General features: G+C 40.8%; 1 protein-coding gene across 1 annotated transcript; it reads left to right on the top strand.

Annotated features, from left to right (window-relative positions):
• The first annotated feature begins 2688 nt into the window (after positions 1-2688).
• On the top strand, positions 2689-10798 carry LOC134050359 (acyl-coenzyme A synthetase ACSM4, mitochondrial-like). The gene is made up of 13 exons (XM_062503372.1): positions 2689-2889; positions 3695-3908; positions 4354-4561; positions 4975-5118; positions 5542-5698; positions 6157-6236; positions 6934-7057; positions 7771-7851; positions 7989-8090; positions 9012-9139; positions 9250-9349; positions 9944-10063; positions 10712-10798. The coding sequence occupies exons 1-13, from the start codon at positions 2689-2691 to the stop codon at positions 10796-10798; spliced, it is 1746 nt and encodes a 581-aa protein (XP_062359356.1).
• The last annotated feature ends 216 nt before the right edge of the window (positions 10799-11014 follow it).

Here is an 11014-nt window from a genome sequence, read left to right as displayed (position 1 = left end):
CAGCAGCAAGAGTAATCTGGAAAACAAGGAGAGACATTCTCCATCATGTGTACCAGCCGTAACACATGACACAGAGCAAGTTGTCATGACCCAAATCAGTATGAGAACATAGGGGAAAACAAACTGTAGAAGGAAAAGGAGAAAACATTCTTGAGGATATGTGGTATTGGAACCATTTTTGCCATCAACCTATGAATTATCAGAAGGAAGGAAGTGCAAGTCATTCAAAGTGTGGAATGGAAGAGAGAAAGACTCAGGTGCATACAGAGGTCTAATTTTTTTACTGCAATTTATGTAAACGTATTTCTTTAAAAAATGGGTGAAACTATGAGGCTTTGAAAAGTACAAGTAAATGAGAAATTAATAAAAAGATATTTCTCTTGAGGTGGGTATCAGCAATTAATTAATATCCAAAACCTACCACTGTAACATACTCAAATTCTTTCACGATGGAAGGAAAAAGACATTTCTTTTCAATGCTTCTCTTCATCATGATGAATTTGTGTACTATTTAATGATTAGACTGGAGGGGAAAGTGCTTTAGGTTAAGGTGCAAATTATGCACAATTAACAATGGTGTAAATGATTACAAGAAAAACTTACTCCACAGACAGAGTTCTGCTGCTTAACCTGTTTTGTGCTGCATTCTCTTCTTATTACTCCAGAAGAAGAGAACAATAAATTCAGAAGGGTTTCACTCCAAAACCTTTATGAAGGAATGGTCAGGTTTCACATCTCCAGGGAACAGTTGATCTTTACAGTGCCTCATATGGGAAATATGTCCTGAAAGGTGAGGGAAATTAATGAAGAGGATCTCCCTCAGCAACTCTCAGTCTCTCCTGTGTACAGCAGACAGGTCAGGTAAATGCTATTTATCTGAACTCCTTGTATTGATGATAACTGAGCAAAGCAAATGGTATTAAGTCAGGAATAATAATTTCTGATTCTCACTATTCATTCAGAGAACTTTACCCGTACTGGATCTTTTCCTCAGTTTTCTGTCTTCATTTTCACTTCTATATTTGCAGGTGAGAAAGTGCTAAAAACTTGAAAGCTCTCACAGTCTTCTTGGTGGACATTTTTGTAGAGCAGTCTGGAATCCTAAACTTCAAATGTGCCATCTTGTCAGTCTTGAATATAATTTCCCTAAATATTCCTAAATATTATGTCCCTCCTCTTTCTGTCAAAGTCTATTGTGTAGATTTTGTGATTACAATGCTCTGGAATACACAAGTTACAGCTAAATCAGAGAACTGGAGCAGACTGACAAAGAAGAAACATCTTCCTAAGTGATTAAGGATTGTTTACAACTGGTCAGTGTTTCTGTGCCACAATGTCTGAGGAGTGTGGAGAACACCATGAATTTCTGTTGCTTTTGACAAAAAATCTGTTCTGGGGGAAAAATCTGCAGATATCACTGAAATTATTAAGTTGTGTTAAGCTTGGGTATTTGAACTAATTTGCCTGATAGGCAGATTAAATATTACTGTATAAGGTTCTGCTAAGGAATAAGGCAATAGCTCCAGTGTTAAATAAGTAACTTTTTCTTGAGGAATAAAATTTGAACAATGCTGACATCCATGCATCAAAGGTGTGAAAATCAACAGTTATGATTGAAGACAAGGGACAAGGGGATAAAGACTACAAAATGAGCTTTAAAACCTGGGGCAAAGGGAAAAACTTTGCAGCTTCACCCAGGCCACAAAACTTTCCTAGGAAGAAGTATTTGATTCAGAGTTTACCTGTGATTTTGTAATGGAAGAGGGCATCTGCAGCAAGCAAATGTAGAACCTCTATGCCTGGGAAGGTGATGGAGCAGATCCTCCTAGAAGATGTTCTGAGGCATGGAAAAGACAAGGAAATGTTCCAAGGCAAGCAGTGTGTAAATGAAATTTGTGGGCCTATGTAAGGGATTACTGAAGTGAATGTTCCTGGGATGGATGTAGTGAATGAGTCAACAGCTGGTGAAGCTAAAAGAATGTTGGAAGAAGTTAGGAAATATTCTTCAGCTCCATGGGAAGGAAAAGGAATGGAGAATCAGCTAGTGAATGCTTTGATGAAAGAAGCAGGGACATTCTTCTATTGCAAACATTAACATCTGATGTTGTGTTTGAGGAAGGAAAGTTGTGGGCAATTAACAGCCCCAAAGAACATATCAGCTGAGACACAGACAAGGTGCCAGATTAATACAGGATATTAAGTCCTTAAAACACACAAGGTAAGAAATACGAGAAAGAAGGGAAATTTCACATTCATTTGGACCGTTCAAACCATCAGTCTGGCAGTGGGCCTGAGTGACTTCAATGAGTAGCCCATCAGCTCAAAACTGGTTTGTCTTGATAATCTCAAGATTTCTTTGTTTTGTTGGTTCTTCTTGTTGTTGTTGCAGGATTCATAGCAACAATTCTGCTAATTTTATTAACCTCAAGATGGCTGTGCTTATTCCTTCTGCATATTGTAATGTTAAATACTCACATCACAAAAATACAGGTAACATGACATACAATGAGGGTGTGTGTAAAAAAACTGTTTATTCAAGACAGTTTGCATTCATTTATCCAACATCATACATGGGACAGCATCCAATGACTGGATTGGTTTAAATGTATTTTCTTTCATTCCAGGTGACTAATTCCTTAGGTGTACACCTGATTCTTCCCCTCACCATCTGATAAAACATCATATATTATGAGAACGTTTATTAAATCCTGGATTCCTCAGTGTTTCTGGATTCTCAGGTCACCATCCAGATCATTCCATGGAAACAACAGGCTTCTTACGTCTCAGATTGTTTCCTACTATGAATCTATAAACCAGTGTAAAAAGGAACTGCCAGAACATTTCAACTTTGCAAGTGATGTCTTAGATGAGTGGGCACGACTGGAAAAGGTAGTATTTGTCTTTTCCTTTATAGACATTGAGTTGTAGTTTAACCCCAGCTGTCAACAAAGAACCACACAGCCCCTGGATCTCACACAGACACACAGACGCACGCACACACACACACACACACTCCCCAGTGGGATGGGGAGGAGAATTAGGAGAAAAAAAAAAAGGTAAAACCCATGGGTTGAGGAAAGAACAGTTTAAGAATTGAAATGTTATAACAATAATAATAATTATTATATTAGTAGCTGTAGTCGTAGCTCACTTTCCACTGATTGATGCCCAGCCCACCCCAACGCCTCCTAATAAACTTCTCCCCAGGGTACAAACTGAGCAGGAACTTTTGTGGTGTGGAATATCCCTTCTGGCAGTTCAGGTCAGCTGTCCTGTCTAGGAACCCTTCCAGCTTCTCATGTACCTCTTTGTTGTCAGAGTGTGGGAAACTGGGAAGTCCTTGCCTTACCATAAGCACTGCTTAGCAACAACTGAAACATCAGTGTGTTATCAACATTACACTCATCCTAAATTCATAAACCACAGCACTTTAGCAGGACTTAGTAAGAAAATTTACTCTATTCCAGCCAAAACATGAAACAAATCTCAGATGATACAAATCAGTTTTCCTCATTGGTACTGGACAGTATTCACTGCACAGTGGAAAGCACCATTCCATTTAATTTATCAGAAATACAAGTGTCACACTAAGAGAGTGATTGCTAGGGATGATTTGCTTATCTAGGAGTTATTTTTTATTGAAATGAAACCTTTTAAGGATTATCTTATTTTAATGACTTCTCACATATTGTAGGATGGAAGAAGAACACCAGCAAATCCAGCCTTTTGGTGGATCAATGATGAGGGAGAGGAGGTGAAGTGGAGCTTTGAGGAGCTGGGCTCTCTGTCCAGGAAGGCAGCCAATGTACTTTCTGGGGCCTGTGGTTTGCAGAGAGGAGACAGAGTCATAGCAGTTCTGCCTCGTGTTCCTGAGTGGTGGCTCCTGAATGTGGCCTGCATGCGAGCAGGTGAGCGACTCACTGACTCCTAGGGTACAGAGAGAAAGCCAATAGAGGGTACAAGCCATGTGCCCTCTCCACTACAGTGAAGAAAATGCAAACAGGAATGCTCTGTTGTGACCTCTGCCACTGATCTTTTGCCTAGAAGGAGAATTGGCAAGCACAGGAACCGCACAGGAGACACAGGGCCAGACATGGTCCAGTCAAACGGCATGCTCAGGTGAAGCCAGTGAGGGGTGAATGGCTGCAGCCAGACTTGAGCACGTGCATTGTAAGGGAGATGAATGTATAATGGAAGAACTTACATGATTAGTGTCATTAATAATTCAATAGATCTATTTTGTTCTGCTTTTAAACTGCTAAACAAACATGATGGATAAAATCAGCATCAACAGAGAGACACAATCAAGTATTTTTGGGAAATACTGAGTTCTCTCAAATTGCTTCTTTCCAGGAATTGTCCTTATTCCAGGAACATCCCAACTAACAGCCAAAGACATCTCATACCGACTCCAGGCTTCAAAGGCCAAGTGTTTCATTACCAGTGACACACTGGCACCTGCAGTGGAATCTGTCCTGCCTGGCAGCCAGTTCCTGAAAAGTAAACTCATTGTGGGCCAAGGGAGCAGGGATGGGTGGCTGAACCTCAAAGAACTCCTTGTGTAAGTGCGCAGCTCTTTCACCATCATGCCTGTGAGCTGAAGGGAGCTGTACCAGTCAGGTGACATGGCTGAGTTTTGGGGAAATTTTCAAAATCCAAATGAGTTACATTTCGCTGTGAACTCGCAGCATTGTGATTACATTGCATTAAGTAGAGATTCATGCAACCCAGGTTTTGGGAGCCAAGTTCAGGTACTTCAGCTTCTTCTTGCTCCTCAGCCTTGTGATTCTGATTTTACTTGTTACAAGCAAAATGAGTTCTCTAACTTTTCCTTGTGACATATAATACAAAAATTTCTTTAGTAAGATCATATAATTTGGGGCAACTTTCCCATTGTACTCCTAAACATTAAAAATACTGATTCCCTGGTAGAAAACTGCATGTAGTGACCAGAATATGTGATTTCTTCTGAAGGGTTGCATCTGCTGACCATCAGTGTGTCAAGACGAGGAGTCGAGACCCAATGATAGTGTATTTTACCAGTGGAACTACAGGCTTCCCAAAAATGGTGGTGCATTCCCACAGCAGTTATGGTATTGGATTTGCAGTCTCTGGCAGGTATTACCTTGCAGTTCTCTCAGGGTCCTGACTAAGTGATGTGATCAACATTAAACTGAACACATGACCATAAAATTCCAGTAAATGTAGGCATTTCATGACTGTAGGATCTTGCATCCTCCTCATGATTCCCCTTTCTTGATAAAACTCTTGTTATTAAAAGCTTCAGTAAGGGCCAGTTGAGCTCATCATGTGCAAAGCTGTGTTACTTGCAGGGCTGAAAGCAGAAGAGCAATAAGGAAAGTGTCCCTACAGCCACACCAGAGGAAGTCAAGTGCTCTCATGTTGGGCCAACCTTCCCTGAGAACGAAAGCATCCCTGGGCCATTTCATTATGCCTTAAAAGTTACACTTTAGGTTAAATTTGTGGCTTGGTACTGATTTGCTTTTCCCAAAAGTTTTTTCATCTCTGCTTTTTCATCAGGTATTGGATGAACTTGACTCCTTCAGATATAATGTGGAATACCTCTGATACTGGCTGGGCAAAATCAGCCTGGGGAAGTGTTTTTACACCATGGATCTGTGGATCCTGTGTCTTTGTGCACAATATGCCACAGTTTCAACCAGAAGTTATTGCAGAGGTGAGTAATCCCCACATCCCAAGCAATCCAAAAATACAAGAATGCCTATTCTTCTTCCAAGTTGTTTTTCAAAACCACTCATCAGGATGATTCTTCTCAACATTGGCCTCTTGTATGGGGCAGAAACCGTAACGTTCCCAAGAATAATACTGGGAAAGCTCTGGTCTAGTTCCCTATCACCCATTGGGCTTGAGCCTGGAACACAGACAGTTTAGAAAACCCAAAAAACACCTTATTTGCAACTACTGCTCTCCCTGGTCCTTCTTTTACATGACTGACTTTTGTTGGACAGAAAATTCTATATTTTCTACAGGAGTTGGACTGCCTGGTACAACATTTTTATGGTTTTCATCTTGTAGACATTTGAGCATGTAAATTGTGTTAATCACCTGTACATTCAAAAGGTCAGACCCAGCATTACACTTTCTTTTCAGCACAATAACTTCCTGTTTTTCTAGACTCTCTCAAGATATCCCATCACCACTTTCTGCACAGCTCCCACCGCCTTCCGCATGCTGGTCCAACATGATGTGAGCAGGTACAGCAGGGAGGGGAGGGAGGCTGGGGCACAGTGCTGGGACACCTCGGCATGATTAGTTCCTTAGGTTCCTTTTTTTATTTTTTTTTTCTGTTAAATGCAGTCTAAGTAGCACAAGTTGCTCTCAGTAAAGAAGGCTCTCAGCTTTGAAATGTGAGAATAATTAGCCACACCATAGGCTACTTGGACTTCTGGACTGGGTATTTGAACAGACAGCACAGAGGAAACAAGGGAGGATTTTTAAGTTGCAACTTCCTCTGAACTTAGGGCTCACAGTTCAGTTTAAGTCAATGCTTTAGGCAGCATTGGATCAGGGACTTACTGGTGCACCATGGAGTTGTTCTCACATGTTTGAGAATGAAGGGAGCAGTTAGAGGAATTTCACCTGCTGAGAGTTATTTGGTAGCTGTTACCACCAGTTTATTACTCTGTAAAATACCCAGCTTGTGAGAATTGGTTTGCAAGGAGTTTTCACATCTTTGGTAAGTTACTTACTCTTGTCACATAGGTCTTTCATCCTGACAAGAGCCAACCCAGGTTTAGCAGAGATCTCAGGTTCTGTCTTCCTATTCTGTACACATATTCCTTTCCTTCAGTCTTAGGTGTACTGGAAAGTCAAGGAAGTCTGTTCAGTTAAGGTTGCTCACTTCTCATCTTAGGAGTTAAGAAAATTATTTCATTTGCTCTTCTTCTCAAGCTACAAGTTCCCGAGTCTGAAACACTGTGTAACTGGAGGGGAAGCACTCAATCCTGAAGTGTTTGAAAAGTGGAAAATCCAGACAGGGCTGATTATCCACGAAGCTTATGGCCAGACTGAAACAGTACGTTTCCATTAATTCTTGCAGTATACACATTCAAAGGTAACAAAACCAAAACCACAATATTCTTGATAAAAGGTGAGAATCACCTATATGATTTGGAAAAAAAAAGACTTTGTATAATTATTATATAATTATGATGATACAGTTCCAGAATCAACAAGCTGCATATTTTAATGGTTTAGACCCATGAAAAAGTATGCCAGAGACTCTTCAGAGCAAATAAGTTGCAGGAGATCCCTTTGTCATCTTTACTTTAAAAAAACCTGAAATAATAATTTGCTTCAGATATCAATTTGGCCTGTCTGAGGTTTTAATGGCAAATATTAAAACAGCTCACATCCCAGACTTCTCTGTAAGTGAACATTAACAAAACCATTAAGAGCCAGATCTCAGGCCTTCTCTCATTTTGCCCTTGAATTGTTCCAAAATTAAATGTCCAATTATTGAAATAATTTCACATCTGCTGTCCTGCAAAGTCAAGTGTTTGCAGGACAACCCACTGGCTCAGACTCAACAAAACCCAGCTCACTCAGGTCTGACCTGAAATACCCCTCAACCCCTCTCTGATGCATTCAAGAACCACAAGGCTTTGGTCCTGATTCTTCCCTTGTCACAACAAAGTCACAAAGAGGAGTCCTGTCTAATGCAAACAATAATACAATTTACAAGATGTTGCAACATTTGAAAAAATCTTTTACAAATCTTTTCTGCAGGTGACAATCTGTGCCAATATGAAAGGAATGAAAATTAAACCCGGCTCTTTGGGAAAAGCTGTTCCCCCTTATGATGTGCAGGTACGTGGATATGTGGCAGTTTTGGGTAGAACTGTAAGGCAGTGCTGTCTGTGTGCCTTGTGTGCCCTGCACTGAGCTGGAGCAGATGTTGCTGTGAGCTGATCAAAGCACTGCTGCTGTGTCTGTCCTTCCTGCAGGTCGTGGATGAGCACGGGGCTGTTGTGCCTGCAGGAGAAGAGGGCACCATTGCTGTCCGAGTGCAGCCCACGCGACCCTTCTGTCTGTTCTCTGAGTACTTGGTGAGCCTGACTTGCTGGGTCTGTGTCTGCTGAGAGACTTGGGAGGGACCCAGGGCAAAGTTCTGCCAGGAGCAGAATTCCATACAGGATCTTCAGAAGGTCTCACTGGGTTACTTGAGGACTTTGAGACTGATCAGTGTGTGGTGGTGATGAGGTGTAGGGCATTCTTAAGAAAACAGTAGAATCAGGCAAACTTAAATATATTCTCCCCTGTAATTGCACTATCATAATGAATAAGCTTTGGGGGACCTATCTGTGTTTTTAATCCTTTTATGACCCCCCATAGTATTTGGATAGTTGTAGCATCCTTGAACAACAACTTGTAAAATGCAATTGCTCGTTATGTGATAAGAAACTTCTGCAAGTTGAGTACTATAACTTCTGCTTTTCACTATGTTGTCAAAGAGTTTTGCTGTGTAACCAAGAGGTTACACTAGGTGTAGAGGTCCCATAGGTCAATGCAAATAATGAAGTTTTTTCCTTCAGGTGACCTCATTTGAGTTTTGGTCCTGTCAGTTAAGGGTGAAAAGTTTCTTTTGACAGGAGGTTATCAAGGCAGCCCCATGCAATGATAAATCATTTCCCTGAACAGAGTGGGTTACACATTTTTGTGGGTTACACATTTGCTGTGATGAATGGGCATTTTGATAGAGGATGACCTTTTCTCTCTAGGACAGAAAATTCTGTATACACTCCTTAGTGTGTAGTGTACTTTTCCATCTGTCACATACTTCAGGCATCAAACTGCTAATTAACACAGCTCTGGGTTTTTTAGTTGAAGATATGAAACAGTATTGAACACACTCATTTTGAGAGCAACTTAAAAAATTATTTGTATCATTTTTAGCACCAGTGGAAAGGAAATGGAATATGTTTCACTAATAACCAGATACCTTTTCTGAAATGTTTGATTCTTGCCAGGATAATCCGGAGAAAACTGCCGCCTCTGTGCGTGGAGATTTTTATCTCACTGGGGACAGAGGCATTATGGATGAAGAGGGATATGTCTGGTTTGTGGGAAGAGCTGATGATATCATTAATTCTGCTGGGTAAGGCATTTCCTTTCAGATTTCAGGAAATTTCCTCATGCAATGCAGCCTGGAAAGCCCAATGGACCGGTCCATGCTGCTGGGGCTGATGTGTCTCTGTGCTCCCCTAGGTACCGCATTGGCCCATTTGAAGTGGAGAGTGCATTGATACAGCACCCAGCAGTCTCAGACGTGGCTGTTGTCAGCAGTCCTGACCCAGTGCGAGGGGAGGTAAAACAAAACAGACAAAAGATCTAAAAGAAATGCCCTTCATTCTAAACATCACTATCCCTATATGTGCTAGGTTTCCTTTGAATTGAATATGTTGTAGACTTTTGAATTAAATGGGCTATTTTTTTAAAAATCCGTGTCTTAATAGATCTTAAAATATCAGAATTATTTCTTTGTTTGCAGGGTTTTGATGTGGAAAAATAGTTTGGTTTTTCAAACTAATAATGACATGGTTTTGTCTAAGCAATGAAATTTTGATTATTTCGCATTTACCACTAGACATATAGTGGCAATGACATCCAGAGTGTTTTATATTTTCCAACTTTGCAACATTTCTTTGAGTGACAGGGTCAAGATTTTCAGCTTTAATAGGATATAATGTTAAGGGGGAAAAGATGCTGGAAGTATGAAAAAAATCCTCTGCTCTAGAATGGCACAGCACAGCAATTGATAACAAGCAGCCAATGAAAAGGGAAATTAAAGGAAAAGCTCATATTTTGGCATTCTGAATTTTGACACTCAATTTTCACAACAAATATATTCCCTTATTGCCACCTCGGGGAGTTAATGAAATCCCTCCATTTTGTGGCACAGGTGGTCAAAGCCTTCATTGTTTTAGCTCCTGCTTTTCTATCACACGATCCAGAAAAATTAACTCTCGAACTTCAACAACATGTCAAGAAGGTGACTGCACCTTACAAGTATCCAAGGAAGGTAAGTACAGCCCAAAAAGACAGGCTCTCTCATTGGACCAGAAACTGAGCAATTTTTGTCCTGCCTCATCTCTTTTTCAACAGCATTCTGACAAACACTCCAACCAGAGTTAGATAAAATAAAAGTAGATGACAGGGTCTGTTGCAGCTGTAGCCTTGGGTTGGCTGTGTGTGCTAGAAAGTGCCCGGAGGGAGGCAGTGGTCATAAAATTTTATTTCATGAGGACCCAGTCTTTCTTTCATGGATTACTGGAGTTTTCACAGCAGCTCAAATGGGCAAGGCATTCCATTCTAACCAGTTCTACCTTGAGCTGTCCTCGGGCACAGAGCCAAATCAAAACAGAAGTTCCTGCTGGCTTCAGTGGCTTGGAATCTATCTCTTCTCACTATAAAAAAGACACCAGTAATTCTGTGTCCTGAAAGCTGAAGCACTCAGCTCCTAGAGGTCATGGTATGTCTCCCTGCAAGTACTGTCTGTACAGTAGCTACAAGTTGTTGTAAGGAAATTCACCATTCCAGCCCTGGCTGTGCAGCTTCCCATCTGTTAATGCCCAGCTATCCCACGCTAAAAGTGTTTTCACAATCTTTTGTTGCACCTGGGAAATGAACCACAAGTTGTTTGGCTACAGGGAGCATTTTTGCCTTTCAGGTGGAGTTTGTTCAGGATCTGCCAAAGACAACTACTGGGAAAATCCAGAGAAAAGTTCTAAAGAACAAAGAGTGGGCAAGGGAATGACAGCAGCAAGAGTAATCTGGAAAACAAGGAGAGACATTCTCCATCATGTGTACCAGCCGTAACACATGACACAGAGCAAGTTGTCATGACCCAAATCAGTATGAGAACATAGGGGAAAACAAACTGTGGAAGGAAAAGGAGAAAACATTCTTGAGGATATGTGGTATTGGAACCATTTTTGCCATCAACCTATGAATTATCAGAAGGAAGGAAGTG

Source organism: Cinclus cinclus, chromosome 16 (assembly GCF_963662255.1).
Source record: "Cinclus cinclus chromosome 16, bCinCin1.1, whole genome shotgun sequence".
Lineage (NCBI taxonomy): Eukaryota > Metazoa > Chordata > Aves > Passeriformes > Cinclidae > Cinclus > Cinclus cinclus.
Note: the sequence above shows the minus strand (reverse complement) of the source record. Positions and strands in the feature narration are given on the sequence as shown.